This window comes from Talpa europaea (assembly GCF_964194135.1).
Source record: "Talpa europaea genome assembly, chromosome: 6".
NCBI lineage: Eukaryota > Metazoa > Chordata > Mammalia > Eulipotyphla > Talpidae > Talpa > Talpa europaea.
Genome location: NC_140072.1, coordinates 17852284 through 17878458, shown reverse-complemented (window position 1 = coordinate 17878458; position 26175 = coordinate 17852284). Strand labels below are relative to the sequence as shown.

The 26175-nt window shown below is 31.8% G+C and overlaps 1 protein-coding gene across 4 annotated transcripts in view; it reads left to right on the top strand.

Annotated features, from left to right (window-relative positions):
- The window catches only part of MEMO1 (mediator of cell motility 1), a gene marked incomplete at its 5' end in the record, with an annotated part of 81295 nt that extends 64871 nt beyond the window's left edge, over positions 1-16424 (top strand). For all 4 annotated transcript variants that reach the window (XM_084235262.1, XM_084235260.1, XM_084235259.1 and 1 more), the window contains 3 exons: positions 5920-5996; positions 14757-14861; positions 16207-16424. In XM_084235262.1, the coding sequence (XP_084091388.1) occupies positions 5920-5996; positions 14757-14861; positions 16207-16338 (314 nt within the window). In that variant the 3' untranslated portion in view covers positions 16339-16424. The remainder of the gene's footprint in view (positions 1-5919; positions 5997-14756; positions 14862-16206) is intronic.
- Positions 16425-26175: the final 9751 nt, after the last annotated feature.

The window sequence follows — 26175 nt, the reverse complement described above, 5'->3', positions numbered from 1 at the left end:
GGTTTGGGGTTAATGGAAGGTATGTTGGCATGAACACTGCCCCCAAATTGGTGGCCTCTGATCTATAATAGTAATTGTTTTTAAATTCATACTCCAGTGGCATTGGGCATCTTTCCTAAATTAAAGAGTGTTATTTTCCCACTTCAAATATCTAGTTGGTTTTTTTTTTTTTTCCCTAGAAGATAATAGTGTCTTTTTCTCTTAAAAAAAAAAGATACTGTACAGATTGATTTTACCATACCCAAATAATCATAACATTGAATTCTAAATCATTTCACAGGCGGAATTCAGCCCTCAGGTACATACAATCTTAAAATTTCAGTGAGTTAGGCTCTTAACACACTTCACTTTTCTAAATAACTGATTGTTGAAGAAAAACCCCTTAATTGATTATGCTACAGCTGACAAGTCACTCAGACATATACATGGAATTTTTTGTTTTGTATAATAATGAGCTGGAAGTAACTACATTTTTCATTTCTAGTTGCTGTTTCTCTTTGTTTTGTTCAGTTTCTGAAAAAATAAAGTGAGAAACCTGGTAATAGAGTTGGGAGACCTTTATGTATTTGGAAGGATTTTGCCTGTTGACCTTATCTGTTAGCCATTGTTCATTGTAAGAGAGACTTTTTTCCTTCTGCTATTTCTTTGATTATAGAGAAATGATCTTCAGATCCAAGTGATTTTTATTTAGACTTGAAAGAAACATTAAAGAGACAAAATGTAAGAAGTCTAAAGGACTTTTTAAGTTTTCTTTTTTGGGTGAGATGAGCCAAGAAACCTAGATTCTGTAATGCCCATTCTTTCAGTCCCCTCACTTCACTCCTCCCACCCTTGGCTACATTTCATCTCCTACTTTTAGCTATACATATGACAGTGAGTGATTCAGCCTGATAGTATGTTAATTTCACAGGATCCCACCTCACTTCATTCTTCTGCTTTCAGAAAAAGTGGAATAAGTGAAGGGACATTTGCTGCTAATAATTGATTTTTCTCATGGTTAGGTAATTATGTTCTCATACTTTACTAATTTAGTTTCCCATCCTATAGTCGGGGTCCACGAAAGAGAATTTTGTCTGGACTCTTTTTAGATTTTATAATTAGTAAGGTTTTTATTCTATTTTTCTAGGTTTCAATTTTGCTCTTCTTCATAATAGCAGCTATTGTTAGTATTTGAGTTTATATGACCTTCCTGAAATTTTTATTTCCACATTTAGATTATTGTTGGCTTTCATTGTCATAATTTTCAGTTAACTTCCAAGACATTTCTTACTGAAACTGGATCTAATAGAGACTGATTCTTTAAAAGCGCATCCATGCTTTCATTTAATTTTCCTTTTATGGTTGTTTAAAGTGCAAGTCAATGTTAATAAATTTACTTGGTATGTTAATTAAGTTAAATTATTTTGTTTAAATATGAGTTTAGCAATTTTGGATTTTTTTTTCATTTTTCTTTCTTTCTTTCTTTTTTTTTTTTTTTTAAGATTTATCCATTTTTACAAGCACTGGGGTACAGGCCAGAGGCGTGGGAGGGTGAGAGAACTCACCAAGGACAGAGCAGGGAGCAGAACAGGCAGACTGACCGAAACACACTGCTGAGGGAAGCAGTGGGCGTGACAGGAGAAGTCTGCCTTGCCATGTGGGAATCTCCCTGGCCGGCTGGAAATCGAACTGGTGCTGCAGAGGCTGCCAATAGCCTCACAGGGCTGCGCTCAACCCGCTGTGCCACCAGGGAGGCCCTGGATTTTTTTCTATAATCTTATGTTTGTCTAAGTTTATATTTTTTTGCCCAGAGTATGTGCCAGCTGTTGAAGTGGCATTTCCCTAAATATTCATAAAGTTTATAGCTTTATTCACATTTCTAGCTTAATATTATTAATAAGTGATTTTTTTATACAGATTCTTCCTCCTTTCTGTTAATAGTCCTTTCTGTTAATAGTCTCTTGGGTACAGGCGTATTACTATTTTTTAAAAATATTGAAAGTGGTTTGAGTGTAGGTTAGCTAATCCCTGAAATTTATCTTATCTAGGCCTTCATATTTGTCTTCACAAATATTTGTACATAAAATTTCACATTAGGTTTTTGATCCTCTGTAAGTTTGAGAGACAGCTTATACTTTCACATTATGAATAGGACTTCAGATTGAAAGGATTATTTATAGTATTGTGTTTATAAAATGATTACCTTATTTGATGCTACTTAGATAATATTTCCTTTATAGAATACATTTTTTCAAAGTGATTTCAGCAATGAATATCCCCAGTTTAGGACATTAGTATAAATGAACTAGCAAGCTATCTCACAGTTTGTGGTGAGATGTAACTCAAGTATTTGAAAATGTTTTAACATGTAAACAGTGATTAAGTGAATGTATAGCAGTGCAGTTTTTACTGGCCATGTGTCTGAAAGTGTGTCTTCACTGATCTTTTGGGGGCTTTATAGATCAACTTTCCAAGCTCATTGCTTATTTCTGCAATCTAGTGTATAGTTTAATGTTGAGGAATTTAACATATTTTTTACTTCTTGTTTTGAGGTACTTAAAAAGTAGTGTTGGTTCTTGTACCATTCATTGTTATGTTTGTCCTCATTAGTTGATTGTTGTGTGTTAAACAGACATCCCTGGAGCTTATTCTCCACACTCTGTGAATCCACTCATTAATCACCAGTCACCTTTGGAGATGGGAAAATTACTTACCTGTATTTCTTTTTCTCAGAAAGCGTGCTCTGGAATGGATTCACAAATGAGCTACCCTCCTTCCCTCAAAGAGTAAGGTTTCTGCTTTACAGGATTTTTTTCTTGGGTTATTTTTCCTCTCATCTTTTGAATTTGAAAGAACTGAGGGAAGGCACCTGAAGAAACTACTGACATACTCACTAGGGGAGTTCCAAAGCTTGTGCTTGCCCCTAGGGGCAGTGTCAATGGCTCTTAAAGCTAGAAAGCTCATACTTGGAGTTGAAACAGGGGCTCAAAGAATCCATTTTCCCAGTGTACCTTCTGAAAGGATAAGTTTCAGGTAAGTAATTTTCTCTTACTATGTGATATGCTTGATTCATATTTATAAACGTACACAAGTCCCATTCTCCAGGTACATTGACTACTGTATTTGCTCCCAGTTTTGAAGCATAAGCTTTACCGAATGTGAGAAATACTGTAAAACAAAATAAACCTGCTCTTGAGATACTTGAAATGATATTTGAAATCAACAATTAATATATAATTAAAGGTGAATTGATGATCAGCATGATGTGCTAATGTTGTCTTTTCTTATTAAATAAAATCATGAGATTATTTTTTTAATAAGAAACAGACCTTTTGAACTCAAATTCCAAGTGGTGGTTAACTAAAGTTACGTGTGTGCACGCATGCACATACATACATAGGGTAAGATAGTATTTTTCTTGAAATTAGAGGCTTCCTTATGTATATTGGACCAATGTGAATTATTCAAGTAATTTTTAAAAATCTGCACAATAAAAAAAAATTTTCATGAATCAGTTTGAGTTGTTACACGATTTTTTTCAGTGTATTATTACATTCCCATTTTTGTAGTTATGTCATGTGGCTTTAGCTTCTTAACTGATAGTCTTTAGAGCTCGTCAAGTTTTTCTACTTGATTCTACTAAATGTGTGGTGTTACTAAAAAGTAGATAGCAAAATATTAAACATTTGCTTAAGTTAATTTTCTGTGTATTTTGTTAGTATTAAAATAACATGTTGATGTAGTATTTTAAAGTATTTCAGACATTCTGTATACTTATTTCAGAAGTAGTTTTAAAATGACGGTTACATTCAGAATGGTCCATATAAGCAAAACAGCATTTTAAAAGTTACATTTTCATTTGTGATTAAGACAGGTTTAAGCAACTTCAACCATTTGAAACAACAGAACTTGCAAATAAAGCAGAAAAGACTTTTGAGTAGCAAATAGCTATCACAAAGTTCATACATTTTCCTTTGCATCTGAGAGTAACAGTCTTCAGTCAAGAAAGTCATGTCCCTATCACAGGGATTATTGACAGCTAACACTAATATCTGCCTCCAGAAGCAACTAAGAGAGAATGCTTTAGTATAAACCTGAAGCAGTTCAGGTTCAAAGAATTCATTTTTATTTCATCTAAGGATATTACTCTTATTACGCTGACAGTGAGTCAGAATTTTCTTGTGTAAGATTATTTATTGTTCATTTTACATAAGAGTTTGAGTAGCTTTGTTAAAGAAAAAAGCTTTAAGAAATTCAGTACCAATAAATAGAATCAAGTTATTGTGACAGACTTTAGATTTCACTGAGCTTTGTGACAGCCATCTGACAAGTAGGAAAAACAGGGCCAGTTGTATATATAGTTCTTGTTGTTTGGTTGGAGGAAACACAAGCATTCTTTAAGGGAAAACAAAGCTATATTTTACTTTAAATTTTGAAAGAAGGGTCTGATAAGGTATTTAATATAGGAACATTTGAATAATGAATTGTCAGAATTTTTTTAGTAAAAGGTTTAGTAATGGATTTCATAGTTACAGCAACATGCAATAATTTTAAATATTTATTAAAGAAGTTTCTTATATTCTGAAAGGAGCTAATTGTCTTAGAATCCCATTGTTTGAGTCTAGGATACCATGAATTGTAAGTTGAAGTATTGATTTCATAGTGGCTTTTAGAAGACAATAAGTCACATTGAGTAATTGTACATATTAATATATCTTAAAAGTTAAAATGTGACAGTTTAAGGGAATGTGGTATATTATAGAAACATGACTAACAAGATAATCAGTATCAACAAGTAAATGAAGTGTCAAGAACTGTGATGTGTGATTGTTTGAAAAGAGTACAACAAAATTTGTTTGTACTGCTTGTTATTTATAAGATGGTAAACAGAAAACTTAAAATTAAGAATTAAACAGCCAGAGAAACCCTCCTCAGGTATGAAAATAAATAGATATGTGAACTTTGCTCTAATAATGAAACGCAAGACATATACTGTGTGTGTACATGATTGGTGTACCTTAATACCATTAGAAATGCATTTCGGTGAATCTTGTAAATAAGAAAAAAATAAATGTTATGAGTTCTGGAAATACAGGTATTGGTGAAGGGGTCGTTAGTAATCAGTTGAATGACAATCCATAATTATGAATATTTTTAGGTCTTGATTTTTCATATGACTGTAGTAGGATGCAAAATTTATTTCCTGAACCTTTTATTTTCTGTTTTCTTTTTAAACTTCTTCCATTTTACTCTCTCTGTTCTTTGGTGAACAGCTAAATATTGAATGTTCTGTGTTTGTACCCTTATTGAGATTTTATGTCAGGGTAGGACAATTTATTACATTTACCCTTTTGTGCATCTTATACACATTACATCAGGCACCTGTACTGATCCTTTTCTAGGTAGAAAGTTTTGCCAAAAATGAGATAATTTTTTATGGAGTTCATTAAAAAAAAATCATACAAGCCATCTGTATCTCTGACCTAAACATTTTTTTTTTCAGTAAGAGACAAAAATCTTTGAATTTGTACAGCAAAAACTAAGCTTTCATTGATTTGTTACATTGATGTGGTTTTCTTAAACCAAATTTTCTTGAGTCATATTCTTTGGGTTCATTTCCTTTATAGACTGATATAATGTTTAACAATGCTTCTAACATTTAAGCTGTTTGTTTCCTTTGTCTTTTGTATTGCTCATGACTTTAAGGTTCTACAATTTGAAATAGTTTTTAACATCATAAACCACTGATGACATATTTCTTTATTACTTTCCCAAATATGCCTTTTATATTTATGTACAAGGGCTCTTGGGAATGATCATCTCAGAGGCTTAAGCTGTGCTATGCCTTCCATGAGAATTGAAATTATTTGGTAAGCTCTTGCTTTCTTTTTAGCTTCTAATTTTTCCCTATTTTATTTTGTACATGATATTTGTTTCAAGGTCAAAGGTTCCGTTACAGTTACTATGATGAATCCCAGGGGGAGATATATAGATCCATTGAACATCTAGATAAAATGGTAAGTCTTTCAGGTGTGGGTTTTAATGCTCTAAGGTTTCTTTTTTTAAATTCAGATTAGTGATTTAAGATTTAATCTGTTGAATATACAATAGCCTGATCTTTCCCTAGCTTTAAATATGCAAAATATAGTTTATAATCATACGAATACTGAGTATAAGAACAATCCCTCTTCTATTGTTAGAAATTTCTTTTTATCTTAATTTTGATTGAGACTATTTAAGAAAAGAGATTTTACTTATACGTTTTGGGGAAGTGTCTTAGTTTTAGGGATAATAGTAATGCTAATTAATTCCTGTTATGCACAACAGCCATAGTAAATTCTTAGTTTATGATTTAATTCTATTTTTGGCCATTTGAACTTTTCCTTAAAAAGTGGAATTTTAATTTGTTGTTTTAAGTGTAGAATTTTAAAATACTATTTTATTCTTACCTAGTTCAAGTACAGTATATGTGGATCCTTTGTCACTTCCCTTGAAGTGATATTGTAGTCATAGTTCTTGATTTAATATTTGAAAAGACAAAGACATAAATTTGGTATCTATTCATAAATAATATAGAAAAATAACATAGTGGGTCTCCCTGGTGGCCTAGGGGTTGAGTCTTATCGCTATCACCGCTATGGCCTGAGTTCGATCCCCAGCCAGGGCCAGGGAGCTAACCCACATACGGTGCAGCAGATCTTTCCTGCCTTGCCTGTTGTGCCCCTTAACAGTGTGTTTTAGTAAATCCATGTGTTCTGCTCCCTGCTCTGTCTCTGGTGAATCCCCTTACCCTCACTCCCGACCCTGTACTTCTGGCCTGCACCCAGTCTTCTATGCAAAAATGAAAAAAAAAAGAAAGAAAGAAAATAGATAAATCACTAACTTACTCTGACCTTCAACAAAACATTTCAGTTCTCTAGTCTTCAATTTTCATCTGTAAAGTGAGAGGGTTGGAGTGTTGGTTGGTCTCTCAGTTGCCTTTAAATTGTCAGTTTTTAAGTCTGTGATCTGTTAAAATCAACTTTACTACCATGTAAAAAGCTTTATGAATATGTTTTAGTATAAGAATGTTTTGTCTAAAGTACATAAAACATTTTAGTGTGGAATCTGGATCTGAAACTAAAGGTAGATCATATCATGCAGTATGTTGTATTATGAGTCAGATGCAAATTTACTTAGGAGAATTTTATCATTTGAATTTATCTTGTTACTTTAAATCTAATTATGCCCAAATACTTTTACTTTTGTAATTTTGTTTGGATTTTAATTCACTCAGTTTTCTTTTAATGTTGTCATTTCAGTCATTTAATTTTTTTCTGGCTTTTAGCTGTAATATATTTTTCTAAGATTTAATTCTCAATTGTTCAGAGAAATTTTATGGGTCTGTCATTATTTTCTTTATATAGCAGATGGTTAATGGGTATCTACTTTGAGTCTGGTACTATTTGAAGTACTGAGATATTAGGAAGAGAAAATATGATCTCTGACTTAGTGGAACTTAAAATCTAGTCATCCAGCAGACTTAGAAAGAAGCAATGACAATATAGTGATGTAAGAGATATTTAGGAGGTAGTGTGGGTACACTGCTCCCCATACTGTTTCTCAGTAAGAGCTTTTTGACTTTGTTGCATTTAACTGTCTTTCTTACCTCACAGCTTTTCTTAGCTTTACCTTCCCGGTAAGGCCTACTGACCACCTTTTTAAATAATTGCATTCTACATCCCACCCATTCAGCATTCCCAGCCACCTTACCCTACTCTATTTTTTCTTCTAACAAACTAAATATTTTATTTATTACAGTTTTGTTAGGGTATTTATTGTATCCAAAAATGATTAGCATAGTATTGGAACATAAGAAGGTGCTCAATAAATATTTTTCAAATGAATGAATTGATATGTAACCCCTTTACATACTTAATTGACTCCCCTAACTATAATATGAGAAAGAAGTAAAATGAATTTATATTAAATTTATATATACATCTATATATGGTTAATAAAATAATAAAAATGCCCGAATACAACTGTATTAGAAGACATAATGATACACACACAGTGTCAAATACAAAATTAAGTGAGTATTTTATATTTGTGACTGAAATTATGTTACATCGCTGGGTGACTTGATTTTCCAAAATGATGAACAATTCTTAGTAAAGCTATAAAGTCAGCAAACTACATTCTTCCCTCAATAGAAGTCTTGTTCCTGGAAATCTACATATTAAGATCAGCAAAACTTCTTTGTATTTGTATATAAAATGAAAATAGAGTGTAGGTATTTATAAGCAGCTTTTTCTTCTATGTAGATATATGAAAGTATTATGGGATGAGAACAATTCTGTGTGTAGGACTGTCCTATATTGCAGGACAATCAGCATCCCTGAACCCTATCCACTGAATCCCTTAATAGCATCTCTCTTGTGCTAGCAAAATTTCCAAGCAAGTTCCCATACGGTGAAGAATTGTTTTGTGACTTAACCCTGCTTTATTTCTTTACTCACTACTACATGTTTTATTATTTTTTAATTTTTTGGTGATATTAAATTATAAGCTTCATGAGATAGGGTCTTGGTTCATTTTGAATCAATTCATCAGTGGTTATTAAAAATAGATATATCTCTATATATACATATCTATATGTATCTTGGTTGTCAGAAAAGTCTTGTCTGTAAGATGTCAAAGTAGAGATGTCAGTCAAATAAGCATTTGGATTTTTATTTTGCAAGTTATTTTTGGGTACTTTTACAGTTCTTGGCACTTGTAGAAACACTACAGTAAATAAGCAGTATTGTTCTCATAGAAATTTTATTCTCCTGAGAGGAGGTATGTTTTGTTTTGAAGGTAAGGATGTCTGTGTTCATTTTAAATAGTTGTATGTGCTAGGCAGAAAATAATAAAAGGATTTTGAGACAGTAAATGATTTGAGGTTGTGTTAGAAGGAGCTATTGAACAAAGACTTCCCAGAGGAGGAACATTAAACTGAGATATAAACAATAAGGATCTGAAGTAAATATCAGAGGGAAGAACATTCTAGACTAAAGGAACTGCGTCTGCAAAGAAAAAAAACGCTAGTGTTAATTGAGGTAGGGTAAGTAAGAGTTAGAGGTGGTTGTACAAGTTCTGGTAATGTTAGGGGGGCCCTCTCCCTGTCCTATAACAGTAAGACAGGTAGTCAGGGATCAGGGCTTTATAATTCGGGGTAAAAAATTTATGTGGAGAGTGAAATTATGTGATTACATTATTTTAACATTCACTCTAGCTGTGTGTAGAGAATGGATTCTATAAGAGAGTCAGGTGTAGTATAACTGGGTTTTGACAATTTGGAGAGATGATAGTAATTTGAACTGGGGTGGTATTAGTGGTGATGGAAAGAAGTTGAAAGCTGATAGTTTTGAGATTTGAAATATTCAATAGTACTTTGCCAGTTGGTTGACTATTTTGGTTTGAAGCTCAGAAAAGAAGTCTACGTGGATTTAATTTAAGAATTTTCAACATGTACATGGTAATTAAAGGCAGGGCAGAGATGAGATTGTTTACTCCAGTAATAATTCTGTCTTCACTACTGAAATCACTTGTGTAACTTCTTCAAACTAGATTTGCTCAGACACATCCGTGGAGAGCTACTTTCAGTAAGTAGTATGGAGAGAGTCCCAGTGAGATCTTGTTTCCGTATTTGAACTGGTCTAATCTGGCCCCTGATCTTTTGAAGTAGAGCAAAATTTCCTGTTTATCTCCTCTTCCCTTATTTTCTAAGCAGCTCTTGAGGTCATTTGTGGAATTTAATCAGGAAACATTTAATTTAGCCAATAGAAGAATTTGTAAACCAGTGAATTGATGCTTTAGCACTAAAGAGCTGTTTTTGTAAAACTTTGGTTTATCTGATGCTCTGCAGTAACTGCACACAATAACATCCTTTGGCACTCTAGAAATGTAGGTACATTGAAATACTTCAGTATTCTTTGTTATTCTGTGTATGTGTTATGTATGAACATTCATACTTAACAGATCTTTTAGCCTTTTCCCTAGCTCTATGTTGAACATTAGCTCATATTTAGAAGACTGGATTTGTCTTTTCTTATCTTTCTTAATGTGTTTGATAGGCAGAACTAAAAGAGTAACATTTATCCATTAGTGTATGATCTTTATAATTTCTAATATAGTTGCTTTTCCTGCTAGTTTCTAAGTCTTTGAAACTGAAAATTTTTGTTTAAAGGGTATAAGTAGAACCAGCTGACTACTGGTTTACTACTAAATCTGCATCTGATTTACTCACACTCAATATCCAGAATTGTCAGAGCATAACTTAAGAATTTTTGTTTAAATAATCTGGACTACAACTTCCTGAATATATGTTGAGCATTTGCTTTGCATTAGTATGCTTGAAGTTAGTGGTCCATTTGTTGAAACATTTCTTTTGGTATATGGACTTTGTAAGTGGCTCAAAAGTGCTGTTTTTATTAGTGTGCTGTTAATTCAAATTATAAGTCAATTCTGGGAGGTTGACGAAATTGATTTAAAAAAGAATGGTTATTTCTGTACACATGTATGTTTTCTTGCCTACGTATACAAGCATACATACTGTTGGGCAGACTAAAATGTTTTTTCTTAATTGACTTATATAACCAAATGGTGAATATCACTTTGTATATTGCTTTTTTAAAGTGCCACTTTGTTAAATAATTTTATTCATTTGAGAACAAATACCTCAGTTTCTGTATGCAGTCTTTTCAGAGCAAATTTGATTGGAATGTTCTCTGCATTACAAAAATGTTAGCAATTCTGAATTGAAATTATGCATGTTGAAAGTTTGATAAAGTGAAAAATTACTATTTTTTTTTTTGTGGGACCCTTGCCGGCGGCTGGGGAATGAACCAGCGCTGCAGAGGCTGTGTGCAGCTTCGCAGCCCAGCGCTCAACCGCTGTGCCACCAGGGGAGGCCTGAAAAATTATTTTTGTGTATAAAACTTTAATCTGTTCAAAATTAGCATGTTAAGTTTTGGGTCTTTTTATCAGAAAAGTCTTTTATTAAATGTAAAATGCTAGGAAATAAATAAAAGTGTTACCAAGTTCTGAAAGCAAAATAGCTTTTCTTCTTATTGTGAAGTATTTCTATCTGTAGCACTTGAATATTGTGGAAATAAATTATGTGTGAAAACAAAGAAAGAAAAATATATAGGAAAACAAACTGGATCTTCCAAATATGGTAGTTGGTAGAAAAGTAAATGACTTAGTTACAGGAGATGTAGATTCTGACATTCTTACATTAATATCTTGACTGACCATGTTTTGTAGTAATTAGTACTTTGCAATTTAAGTATTTACAGTTACCAAGCAAAAAACACATTTTAATATGTTGACTTTGCATTTAGGTCGCATATTTGAAACATTAGTCATACTTAAGTATTACATACATATTTCGTATGTGTATATACACAGACATACACACACATAAAACATGATTGTATGCTATACTTTCTTTACAGCTTTTGATAGAGATCAATGTTTTGTTATGGATGTTGGCAAATTACGGATTTGATTTGGCAGAGAGAACCTGAAAATTTCATTATAATTGCTAGTTAGTAACTTCTTTTTCTCCCAAATATACTGTCACATAGTTTAATTTGTAGTTCAGCTGCGTTTCTTCCTTTCTTCCTATTCTTTGGAAAGTGAAATATTCATTTTTGGCTATTCACATACTTCTTTCTCTTGAACTTAGGCCAGTAGTTTCTTTAGTTGTCTTTATTAGGTTTTATGACATCATTTATATGATAATGATTATTAGTACATTACTTCTTAGCATTGCTATCTTTAGGGTGATTTTTCTCCATAAAATTTTTCTACATAAATGTGTATCCTTACTTTAAAAATGAGACTACAGTCCTAATGATTTGGTAATATTGTGATTACTTACATGTTCAAAATTAAGACATGATTCAAGTTCTATTTCTTAAAGTCCTCTGGAAAAAGTTTTGCTACCTTTTATGATTGTTAATTTAGAGGAAGATTACTTCTAGGTGATAGTATTTACAATGAAAGTTAACTTAAACATTTTATTATATAAACTTTAAAGAAGGGAAGATTGTTATTGTCTTCTTTGAGTCTTGAATTGGCAGTGCTGTCAGTTAAAACATGCTATTCAGTGTAGAATTGCCACTTGGGGTTACACATCACAAACTTTCACCCATTATTTCGAGAGTCAGCACAATGATAGATTCTCTGTGTCCTTGTCTCATCCCTCAAGGTAGGAAGTTAGCTTTTAATTTGAGGATTTCTTGCTAAAGCTGCTAAATTTCCTCAGAAATCCAGGTACCGATGGATAGGTTTTTTTGGTCTTTATAATATCTGCTTTGTGTCTTGGAACTGAATGAGTAGTCACCTAGGTTAAGTTCTTAGGAATAAATTCTCAGTATACCATGCCCTAGGCAAGCATTCCATTTTCTGGACTCTAGATTTACAGATCATATTTTCTTGCATTTGAAAGTTAATTAGGGGTATTTTAGAAGCACTTATCTTTCATCTTGGAATTTTGGCACGAGCATCTACCTCCCATTTTTATCTTCTTAAAGTTTTGGTGATAGCAATTTCAGAAATGTTAGCGTTAAAACAAATATTTACGAAAGTGTATTTGATGAGTAACCTGTATTTGTTAATGGGTGTCCCAATTTGCAGTTTAATTATCATTATTGCTGTTATTTGCATACTTCTTGAATTTTCCAATTGGAGAGGTTCACTCATGACAAAAGCCTTGATTTTTCTTTCTATCCTTTCTTAATAAGGGGAATACCTTTTAGCTATCTTATTTGTCAGAGAATTGAGTGTAGTGAAATTGATTCTTGCCCTAGTTGTTATGTGTTGTAACACATTTAGGCATTAAAAATTTTTAATTTGATTCCTTTCATCATCTCAATTTTTCATTTTTCTTTTTGTAATTTAATCATTATATCTTCATTTTGAACACTTTCTTTGGTAGTTTCTTATCTATATTTATAACTTTGGGAATTTTATTTAAGATAAACTGTCAAAGACTTCATCAGAAGCATTGAAAGTTCTCTTCTGTGTACACACATATATATATATCATTTAGCTATGTGGGAATATTTAAGAATTGTTAGTGTTTCTTTTGTTACACTATATGAAGCATTGTAATCAATGAGAAAGAGCCTAGGATTAGAAATTTAGAAGCAAGACTTTAATCCTTTTTGATACCTCGGTTACTTTCTAATATCTTGATTACTCATTTATAGAAAGAATTTGTAGTTCTATCTCTATATTGCTACTTGGTTTAGAACGATATTGTGTAATTTTCTTTGCAACAGAATTTTATGCTAATTATTTACCTTAGGTTAAGTTTCAAGTTAATTTGTATTTCTCTGAGCGTATATCAAATATCAGTAGAGATTACTGGCCTGGAATCTTCCTACTCCTAGTTGTCAAGGAATATCCAGCTTTACATTAAAAAGTAGTTGTGGATAAATATGAGAGGCGCTTACTGATGTGTGTAGCATTTGAAAATTGATTATACTTGCATATACCTACCTTTCAGATAGAGTCTTAGAAAAAATGTGATAATGTTTATGAAGGACATAAACATTCTGAAAAAGGTTCTTTATAAAATTAAAGTTTGATGCTTCCACTGTAATATATGTATATCATCTACTGATTACTATCATTTTACAGATGCTTTAGGTGCTTTTACATTGTTTTTGTTTTAAAACATTGAAATATAATTTTAAAAACACAACAAAAATATCAGTTAATTCTCTAGATAAATCACCTCTTACATTTCTCTCAGAGACTATTAATCCAGTTTATTGAACAAAATGTATTTTACCTGACTAAGAAAAAAAACAAAACAAGGTAAGGTAATTTGTGAATGAATGAACTTGAATCATTGATTTTTTTGCCAGGTTCAGATGAGTTAGTTACTCTAGATTAACATATTATGAACACATTATTGGATGCACCTAGAAAGCATGGAATTTAATGTAAAGTGTCCAAGTCATAGTGATTATTTAAAAAGTGGTTTGAAAATTTCGATTCCGGATTAAAATCTTGAAAATACAAGTGTTCTATTTTAAAATACAAAGAGACAAAAAAACTTTTCTCTTTTTGACTTACTCATAAAAGACATGTAGTTCAACCTTTTATTAGTCTTTTTAATTTAATGAAAAATCTGTTAACTATTTTCTTGGTTTGTGGTATTTTCTTTTTATCACTTACCTGCTACTTCAACTCATTGACAACTACTGATATGCCTTACACACTATTGCTATTAAGGATGTGTTACAGGAAGCATTAAATTACTATCAGCTCTGATTTTTCCCCAATAGCAGGGCAAATATAATGAATAGGGGGAAAACTTGTATGTATCAAATTTAATTTTAAATTTTGTGTATGAAAAATTTCACTACAGATATATTTTTATAAATGTTTACATAAGAAAAATACAAAATTATGATATGGCTTAGGATTATGAGTTAAGTGACAATTGGTGAAGGTAGTGTAGAAAGTACACCACGAAGTCAGAGAAAACTAAACTGGGTATTAAAAATTTTCTGTTAATAAAATATATGTCTTATGAGAATTGACTGTAATGAGATTACCTTTGATGAATGACTGATATTTTACAAGGATTATTTAATGTATTTTCTTTGCAACTCCTTAATTGAAAAATTAGGTTTTTCTAGGTTTTAAAATGTGACTCAGAAAAACTAAATTGTGTCCCTTTTTTCTTTTTCTTTCTTTCTTTCTTTCTTCTTTTTTTTTTTTTTTTTTAGGGTATGAGTATTATAGAACAATTAGATCCTGTATCTTTTAGCAATTACTTGAAGAAATACCATAATACTATATGTGGAAGACATCCCATTGGGGTGTTATTAAATGTGAGTATCCTTAGGGAAATTTAATTTTTAACATTTGATCCTTTGATATTTCAAAATATCTTAATTGTCTGTGATACCTTATTATCATTGGTTTTAGGTACTTAGGATGAATTTCCTTTCTACTACCTTTAAGGTAATTTAGGTTTTCATTGTTTTAGTTATTTGAATTAAGTTATTTATCACTGGAATGTAGACAAACACTTATTTTTTAATTTTATTTTTATTTTCAATAATTCTTTTAAATATAGAAAGTTATCCAAAATAGAAACCCATTTTTGTCTCTTTGACACTCAGCCAATTCTGTTGTGCGTTTTACAATTATAAACCAGTGTGACTTTTCAAGAGATCTGAACTTACTGATTTTTTGGTTTTATTTACTGTTCTAGAGTCTGTGGAAGTTAATGGAAGGTTTTGTTCTTAAACTTTAGATTTTCATCATTTAACAAAGAAAGATAACATGTTTTTCTGTTTACAATGAAAGCAATTTTCACCTAATGAAGGTTAAGAGGTAGAAGTTTGGGTTAGCTGAATTTTCAAAAGAAAGATAACATTAATTTTTCCCCTAAGAAATATAGCAGTATGGATTTCCTGAATGGAAATGTGATATACTCTTTAAGAAAGAAGAAAAGCGTGTTCTTAGAAATAGGAGGATTAATAATGGGCTCATGTTTGGTGAGGCAGAGAAATAATGGGGAAGGTAATGTAGTTGTTAAGTTTAGGTAAGAATTTGAAGTCCAGTGTTAACTTTAATGTAAATTGAAATGTATATTGAAGATTTTTAGGAGGGGTTTTGTCTTCAACAGTATTGAGTGACTGGAAGAAAACCTTATTAATGGCTTAAACTAATTTCTGAAATTTTAACTAGAGTAAGCTATAGTAATTTCCTAAAGCCTGAATTGGAGCAAATAAAATTTTAATAAATGAAAAAACAATCTATAATCAAAGTAAAAATCCTATGTCTGCAACTTAATTTATGTACATTTCACATTTGGTCAAAGTCAGACAAAGAAAAGAGTCTTATTAACATTTCAAGACAGAAATGGCCAAGATTTGGACAGAAATGGCAAGATGGCCAAGAGAAAACAGAGAAAGATACTTTAAAAAAAAAAAAAGTCATCTTAATAAATAGGGAGAGATTGGGTGGACTATGGCTGATATTTATCAAGAAACTAGATTAGCAGAACTTCCTCTTTTTCCTTTTTAACATGAGGCAACAAAGAAATTCAAGAAAATGAACTAGATCTAGGTTTCAGCTGTAAAGTGGATAAAGTTAAGCTACCAACATGTTCACAGAGTGCTCATTTTTAATATGATATGTTCCATAACCAAATTTTTCTTTTTCTAGGCTATCACAGAGCTCCAGAAGAATGGGATGAATATGAGCTTTTCCTTTTTGAATTATGCCCAGTCAAGCCAGTGTAGAAACTGGCAAGACAGTTCAGTGAGTTACGCAGCTGGAGCACTCACAGTCCACTGAAGCTCTGAATCCTCAGGGATGCCACCTGCACATACTCATACTCTGTCCGGGGTCCCAGCCTAGCCCATACCAAGATACTGGTCCTGGTTTGGGGGGATTCTGAAACCTCAAACTAATAGAACTTTCTTCTCTTCTTTTCTAGTAGGTGTAGTCCTTCCTTAATTTCAACTCATTAAAAATGCTTTATAGTTTAGGGCAGTGGAAAGAGGTTGCATAAAAATATTTTGATCAAAAAAGATGACAATGTAAAGGACCAGTTGTGGCAGACAGATATTTGAAAGTAACTTGTAAAGCATTTACCATATCCTAAATCTGCACTCTTTGCAGACTTGTGCACATATATTCCGCTTTCAGAATAGTTTTGCAAATTGTACACAAACAAAAAAAGGGTGGAAGCTTTTTAATAAAGAAATTGCATTTATAAATGATCTGTATTAGAATATAATAAATCTCCAGTTATAGTCAATACTACCCGTGTTGTACAACAGATACCTTCTATTTTAGTTGCTAATAAAGGGCTACACAACTCAAAATAGTCTGATTTAAACTTATTGCTCTGTGGTATATATGAAAATTGTTTTTTAAATAATTCCATCTCAGAATTTTTATGTTGAAAGTGGTCAACTTCAGCTCTTACATAAAAATATGTTAAGATGTATTTTATATTTTGCATATTTGTGATTTTTTATCACAGAAATTAGAAGCATATTTTAAAGTTAATTTTAAAATTACAGTTTGCCTTTTTGTGTGTGACATCACTTTGTGTCATTACTATATTGTAGTAATATATAAATTCAAGATTGATAAAAGAATATAGATGTAGTCCTTTAATTCAAAGATCATATTTGATAGGCAGTAGTCTGCAAATGAAGAAACATTGAAGAGTGTTCTAAGTGTTTTTTAAATTATTGCAGACCATACACTGCTGCTCTGCATTTTCAGTGCTTTATGCAATTTGACTCACTCACTTAAATTTTTAGCAAGAAATCATTAATAACAACTGGATTTCCTGACAGTTCTACAAGTTCTTTTTGTCATGATTTTTGGTGCGGCTCTTCCAACTAAAATAATGGTATGGTGTTGTATTTCTTTCTTTATTATAGACCAGTTCTAGTCACTTGGCAAAAAAATACCATGTAATTCAATTGGTTAATCATTGACCGCCATGCATGTACTGGATGTACCTATTTTAATCTAACACTGGGGATCTACATTACATTGGAGAGTGTTTATATCTTCAATGTTAATGCCAGAACAGCACAATTTTTAGATGCCTTGCACCAATTTTATTTAAAGATTTACATTTCTAATTTATTAAATACCAACTTTCTATAATCAAGAATTGAGATAAAATGTCTTTTGGATTAAAAATTGCCTACCTGTAAATGTGTGGAAATTATAATCTTATGCATTAATGATCTATTTCCCATCATTTAGATTATATTTGAATATTATAAATATTCTTATATAGATTATAAAAATTTCAAAATTGACTACAGAATTTCAAATGTTTTCTGAGTATTAACCTAATAGGTGATTATTATAGGAAATTTAGAAAACATGAAAAATATAAAGAATAGAAAAAAATTGTCTAATTTCACTATCCAGAGAGAACACTGTTAGTATTTTTTAATATTTCCTTTCAGTCTTTGTACTCTTTTTATGTATGAGTGTGTCTATGTTTGAGTGTGTGCATAACAAAATTGAGACTATTGACCAATATGGTTGTATAGCCTACTTTTTATGACTTAACATCACATCCTAAGTACTTCTCCATGTCTTTGAAAATGTGATTTTAACAAACAACTGCTTAATATTCAACTGTGTGAATTCACCGTAATTTAACCAGTTCTCTCTGGATATTAGATTGTTTCTGATAATTCACAATTATGAATCAACTTTGTATATAAAATTTGAACTCTATATTAGATTAAGACAGTAAGAACTTTGCAGGCTCTTGACCAAATTACCCTTCAGAAAGATTGTACCAAATTAGAAATGTATGAATACCAGTTATCTGCCCCTCTCCATTATTGATTATTATTTTTTCTAATATTTCAGAGTTTGTTAAGCTTTTCATCATTCTAATAAGAGTGATTTTATACTGATTTCCTTCTGTAATTTTATAATTACTTCTAATAAAACATAGAAGAGGGTTGCTTAGGTTGAGTGGACTGTATGTAGCCTTTTGAGTATGTTTACTACACATTTGAAATACTTCAGCATCATCCTTTTTTAGAATCTGAGAGCATATCTTTCCTGCTCAGACATAAAAGAGAGTTCCAAACTAATAATTGAGTGTTGGGTTCTGCTTCTGACTGTGTCACTAATTAGTTTTCTGACTATAAATCATGTTTTAAAACTTTCTCATCTGTAAAATGTGGAGGTGATCTCCTAAGCACTTTCCAGATTCAAAATACTTTGATGTGATTTTAGAGACTCTGATGTCACTTATGTTAAAAAGCTATATGGTCAGATTATATTACAAGTGTTACTTTTTAATTTCAACTTTACATGAAAATGAAAGTTTTTTAAACACAGAAGGGAAATCAATTTGCAATATATAACAGTTACTATTATCTAAATTGTTAAACATTTAAGTGTTGCTACTTTAAGTGCCTTTAAAAGTGTTTTGTATTTGAAACCTAATATGTAAAGGAAATTATTATGTAATTCTGTAGATACTCTGTTATACACTTTTAAGTTATTTGCAGCAACTTTTTTAACCTTTGCATAGAGCAGCATAATTATCGATTCTTCACTATTCCACAAGTGTGTCCTTGAAAAATTTGTTAAAGATTAGCTCAGTGAGCAGGTAAGTAAATTCTCTGTAATGGGTAGGAAACAAATCCTGATAGGAAATAGGATGAAAGACTACTAGATTCTTCAGTGTTTATATGTAGCTATTCCAATGTGGATGGTAGCTTTCCTGAGTTAATGGTTATTGTTGCAGATCCCAAATTTTTCTTTGGTAGCAAGTAGTTCATTGCCCTAAAGTAGTGGTTGGCAGATAGGTTGTATTAAGGGCCAGATAGTAAATATTTGGGATTTTGCAGACCATATAGGCTTTGTTCCATCTGTTCACCTTTGCCATTGGGGCAGCAAAACACAGACAATGTGTAAATAAGTGAGTGTGGTGGATTTCACTAAAACTTTACACAAAAAGATGATGAGCTGGGTTTGTTCCATGGGTTGAAGTTTGCTGATTTGTCCTAGATGGTATAGTTCACTTGCTTTACAAATTACTGCATAATTGGAACAAATGATTGTAAGTTTCTACCATTCAATTCTTATTTTGATATCATCTAGGTGTTAGTTAGGATCATAAAGGTAAGTGTGAAGTGGCTTAGGAAAAGTAGGAACTTCAAGAAGTACTTTAAAGTACTTTGAAGCCCTTCTGTTTGTTGGAGCCTGTTGGGAGGTTTTACTACCATGAATTAATGGCTGATTGTCATTGATCATTGTAACTTACATAAAATTTTATATAGATTATTAAAGTATTTGGCTACCTTTTTTTTAACCTGAGTATGTTAGGGCACGATGATTAATTTGATAGAGAGTGTGAAATGCGATATTTTAGTTTGTCATCTTAGGAGTTTTGGAAAAATAACTACCATCTCCCATCACCATCACTTTATTTTTAAAAATTTACACCCTCTCCCTCCACTAGTTGGGAAGGACATAAACTCACAATAAAAAAGTTATTTAACTTGAACAGCTTTAAGTAGATGGAAAGATTGCTATACTGTTCTTATTTACTCTGAATCACAGAAAACTTCTTGAAAAAGTTATCAGCGTATATAGACTGGCAGTTGGGAAGTGCTGTGATACAATTGCTGAAAGACATAATTTTTGCAAAGTGATTGTTGATTAGGAGATGTAATAAACCACATTCATTCTGAAACTCAAACTGAAACTTTTATTACCATGTTCAGTTTAAGTGCCATATATTTTGAGGGATTTTGTGAACAATAGTGTTCATAAGGAGCCAACTAGAATGATAAAGGTTTGAATGTTGTGGAGAGTGGGATGCGATAAAAAATTTGGTGATATTTAAGAGGGATTCTCTTTAAATGTTTGAGTGACTGCCATGTATAAGAAGGAGTAAAAAATAGTACTGGTTGCTCTCAATAGAAAAATTAGGAATATGAAATAGAAATTTCTGGTTCCACATTAATGTTGTATGAGAATTTCTAAATGAAAATCAACTCTGTAAAATTATTGAAATTACTCAAGCAAAAGCTAGGTCTGTGTTCTGAGAGTAGAATCCTTATACTGGGGATCACCCTCAGGAGCACCTGGCTAGATTATTAGTGTAGACTAAAATTATGGATCACCAAGGTGGAAAAAAAAACTAATGGAACTAGTACAAACAAAATGAAACTTATTTCATATGTATGAAACTGTAAAGGAAAATAATTTTAAAATAAAAATTGGTTTTGATCATTTAAGATACATAGTTTTATTTACCATTTACTAAAATTTAAGTTGAATAAGTGACAGCTTTTTAAAACAGGTGCTTCTAGAATCTAAAACAGCACAAAAGGGTATTGAGGAAGTTTGCTCTTTTTATACTTATTAATATAAAAATATTAGAGAGGGGAACCAGGAGCAGCTGGCAGATGGGAAGTTTTTCCTGCCCACTTACTCTTCTACCCAGTAAATACAACTGTGACACATAACATGCATTTAGTAAAAGTACTCATAAGTACTGCTGATTCTAAGAACTCTGCCATTTTAAAGTCATTAGAGTGTATGGGTTTAGTCTGCCTGTCGTGAGTTCCCTGATAAAGTCAGCTTTGTTGTGTCAGATTTGTCATATATTCAAGGGTTCTCCCATGATCCCAGAGAAGTTATACCCAGGATGTATCATATTGTGTGTGCACGTGTATGTGTGTGTGCGTGCGCGCGCGTGTGTGTTTAATTCTAATACAGGCTTTTAGCAATCAACTTATAAAAATAATGGAAAGAAAATTTTGAGAGCCAGTCCTGCTTTTAAAAGCCATAATATAATAAATTGGTTTTACATTATAAATTGTACATTGTGTTCAAATTGAATTTTCATTTTGTAAGGTGAGGTTTGTAATTTTACTGGATGTAGTCATGTTTTCTCCTGTCATCCTAGTAATGAAACCAAAGAGAATATAGCACCATTATTAAGAAACTACTGAAGATCAAGTGTATTCAGCTCTGGGCAGGACTTTAGTTCTGCTCTTTAAATCTGCCAATGTAAACTTCTGGAAAATATTTTAATTTTTTTGACCATGATATTCTTTGAATTACTCACTGGATATGTTTTATATACACTTTAAATAAGAACTATTAAAATGAGATAAAGACAAATTAGAATGACATGAATGACCTCATGAAGTAGTTTTCTAAATATTAAGAATGTTGAACTAGATTTAATAAAAGTATTTTAACTTAAACATTTTATAAATGGAAATTTTTTCTAAGAAGCTTTTTTCCTTTTTAAAATTTATCTTATTTGAATCTAATAGACATTTTGTTGGTTTATTTGATTTTGATAAATTTTAAAGCAAGGAGAATAAAAGGCAGTCTTCATGTGGAGTTTTTTTGAAGGACAGGAATGTTTAGACCTTTTAATCAGAAGCATCTTTTAATTAGCTGTTTTTTATTTTCACTTTTTAATTATGGAAACCATGTTCCTTACTAATTTTTAAAGTTGGTAGAATTTTAAAAAGTTTTATTTATATATTTTCAATAATTTTTTAATTGATATAACATTGGTTTATAGTACTATGTATGATTCAGAATATAGGCTCACACCTCTTAAGATGCATGTCACCACACAACACCCACCACCAAGGCATGCACACATAGTTCTCCACCATGGTCCATTGTGCAAAGACGGTGAAATTTTGTATTCCTGTATGCTGTGTAATGCCAAATAAAATGAGTGGCAATGTAAAGGATCTGGTAAGTTTGAAATCATTGGTGCATGATTATTAGCTGATGTTTTGCAGTACCATGTGGTGTTTACTATTATTTAAAAGTGTTGTGAAGTTTTTTAACAAAATGTGCTTTAGCTTCTTGCTCAATGTTGTGTCTGACGAACTCTCAACTAGGGTGCTAGAAGCTTTGGACTGGGATCCATTTTCAGTGTTGCCAGTGAGTTGCTACTGATTGGGTTGAACAAATCCCTGCTCTTTTTCTAGACCAGAATTTATTAATGTTAGAATTGTGTAATATGACTCCTAAGGGTCATTTTTAGTTTTTATTTTTTATGACAATAAAATTATTTTATTTACTATGTTGTATTTTTAATTTTAACATTGTTTCCCAATTTTTTCTTTCCTGTTAATCTCAACAATAAGCAGGTTAGGCATACATTATTTTTTACTGATAACAGAATTTGAGATCCAACAAATAACATGACTTAACAGAAATTTACATGGCTACTTAGTATCAGAGATAGGACAGTAAATCACCTCTTTTAAGTTTCAGTCATATGAATTACAAATGCAATACTGTGTTATTCTGTATCATGTTTTTGGTGCTGGCTGTTTAAGATATATTGAATTCAAGTAATAATGGGGTTTTGCTACCAGTAAAAATGGGAATCATTCAAGTAAATGTTTATTTTGATTAGTTTTGGCAAAAATCAATGTCTTGTTGGATTCAGATATTCCTAATAATGTGCATACTTTTATTCTTACTGGGAGGTTTACTTTAATAGCTCAAAATTATATTCTGTGGCTTACATCATTAAAATGTAGTTTCTTTGTAATGGGACAGTCACAAAAATGAAATTTAAGTTGGTATGTGAGCATTACTCATGGTGAGACTCTCACCCTTACGGTCCATGCATCTTACCTGCAAGCTCCTGTGACTCTCCCTTGGAGTTTCTTGCCTACATATGGGGCAGATTGGAAGTGTTAGGAAGATAATGCCCTGGGAGCTACCCTCAGCCAACTTCCTTGCCCTTCCTGGTGATACTTTGAGGCATATTTCATGTTGTCTCCTAGAGTTTCCAGTGGAACTGGATCTCCTGCCCATAGAAATTGTTAAATATGTAGTATTTATTCTCTTTCTCTTCTCTAACTTTCTATGACTTTATTAATGTTTTTCTGGGATTACCTCCCAAAAGACCTTCTTGTCTTTAAATCTTGTTTCAGAGTTTGTTTCTGGGACAAACTAAAACGTACTTGATTTGGGAAGTAGGTTTTTTTTTTTTTAAGAGAAAAAGATCTAAAACAAAATTTTAAGTATTTTGACAATTTATTTGCCTCATAATCACATCCATGTTTAAATTTTTAGTTTCATTTTTTAACAAAGGGAAGATTTTATTTTATGTGGACATCTTTCTATCAGATCTATTTGTTCTGCTAAGGAAATTATAAACTAACTATCCAAATGGCTGAAGAGAAGGACACTGGATCATCTAGTTTGGGCATTTTGCTCAACCAAAATAATACAGATTATTTTCTAATTGGATTTAACTTTTCTCATTTCTTCCCAGAACCACCTTATTCACAATCAGGGAGCAGGATTAGTCTTTTCTAACATTGATTGTAAGGATAAACTTTGTATTGCATAATTTCCCCCAAAAATGTTTTGTGATCCTTGTTAAATAAAATTTTTTTTTTGTGATCTTGTAGGATTAATGAATATGAAGTTTATAAATTGAATAATCTCTAAGTACATTGTAAGTGTATTTTTTATAGTTGAGATTATACCTTTATGAATTAGAAGTACTGATTTTTATGTTTTTAAAAAACGATATTGGAAGTTTGTATTAATTTTACGCACATGTTAATTGTCAGTCTTCATTTTCCATGTAGAAATTGATTATTAGGTCTGATGTATGCTTTATTGACTTTGTTTATGAGATGGAACATAGATGAATTCCCTAAGTTTGTAGTTCTATTTTAGGACCATCTGAAGATAAGCATGCACAACTATTGTCCGATAGGGAAAAGCCAACATTTAAAGAACATATTTAATAGGTTATCCTGATTAAAAAAATAATAGTATAAACATCTCTATGTTTTCAAGCAAAATTACCAGAGTGTATGCAGAGTAGTTTCCCTCATTTTAGTTGCCTTATGGTACCGTCAAATTCTGCTGTGCTCTTTTGAATATATACAGGTGTTTCTTGACTTTTGAGGTTGCATTTGTCTGTTAGAAATGGTCAAAAGTAATCTGGGTGATATAATTGGATAATATGGTTTGGAAGAAAATATGTTAAATATAAAGGAATAATTTGCCTTTCTCCTGGGACACATCAAACTGCGCTAAAGTGGAAACTCTCTTGTCAAAATCACCATATTGGCATATTGGAATATACTGTTTGTAATCTAAATTCTATTACTTCTAAAAAAATTAGTTCAAGATTAAAAATTAATCTCAATACTTTTTAGACATTTTACATATGAACAACTAACTAATTTAGTTGTACAGTCAAAGTTTTCAGTGTTTCAAATATCTCAATGTGGTAGATTGAAAATTTGGTCTAAGAACCAGAGGTAACTTTTCAAATGTGTCAAGAAAACCCATTGCCCAGACACTAAATACTTTCTATAAGGAGTGATAAAGTGATTAAAAAATGGGGACTATCTGTTTTTAATGTCTCAACTAGAAGATGTCTTCTTGTGTTAAATGTGAAGTCTCATGATACCTTATAAAATAAGCTTGAAAAATAGTCTCTTTCAAAAATTTACGTATTTTCCATCACTAGTTGGCCACTTACACCTTACCTCTGTACTAAGTATTGAAGTACAGCTTGCCTTTTAAGGTTTTAAAAAGTGCTACCTGCCTTCTAGTAATGTTAAGTACTTTAACTCAAGTATGTTTCTGGGATATTTTTTAATGTAATGGCTCTTATAGGTTAGTGTCTGTTATTGGTACAGTTGTTGGAGAAAATTAACTTGGATGAAACCGTGATGCATGCTTTAACAGTTAAAATATTTAAAAATTTCATATTTAAAAAAGTTTAATTTTCTGGGTCTCATAATTTTTTTTAAAGATTTATTTTTTATTTATACAATAGCTGGGGTACAGGCCAGAGGTGCGGGAGGGTGAGAGGATTCACCAGAGACAGAATAGGGAGCAGAACAGGCAGACAGACCGAAAGCACTGCTGAGGGGAGCAGAGGGCGCGACAGGACAGGTCTGCCGCGCCATGTGGGAATCTCCCTGGCCGGCCGGGAATCGAACCCGCACTGCAGAGGCTGCGGACAGCTTCAAGTGCTGTGCTCAACCGGCTGTACCACTGGGGAGGCCCTGATAATTGTTTTTGTGTTAGGAAAATACTGTACTTTGCCATATCTCTGATTTGCAATTGTTGCTTTTTAAAAAACTTTCACATGTATTTTCTCTTAACGAAAGCAATTTTTAATTACATGTTTACATTATTGAATGGTGCAAGTTGAACCAATTGTTACTACTAAAGCAGGCTAAAATAACGTCGTCTTTTACCTGCAGTTTGTGAGTCAGCACATAAAAGGACATTAGTTTCTACTCAGGGGTTTACCGAGTTAATATAGATTCAAAATTGTTTGATTTTAATCTACATTCTAAATGTAATGTAGAGATTTTGCCTTATTAACAGGCTTTAAAATTTTCCTCAATCATTTATGCTTAGATATGTATTTATGCTTAGAAATGTAGGTAAATAATGTAGTACATAAACCATCACTAGTTTATTACTTGAAAGGCACTTTGCTTCAGTGCTTGATGATAGCTTTAAACTACATGTTTATTTTTTCTTGAAATTTTACACTTTAACTGTAGAGATTTTTGTCTATAATAACTTGATGTTTCTGTCAACAACTTTATATGACTGAAGTTGCTCCTGCTTTAAAATGACTTAAAA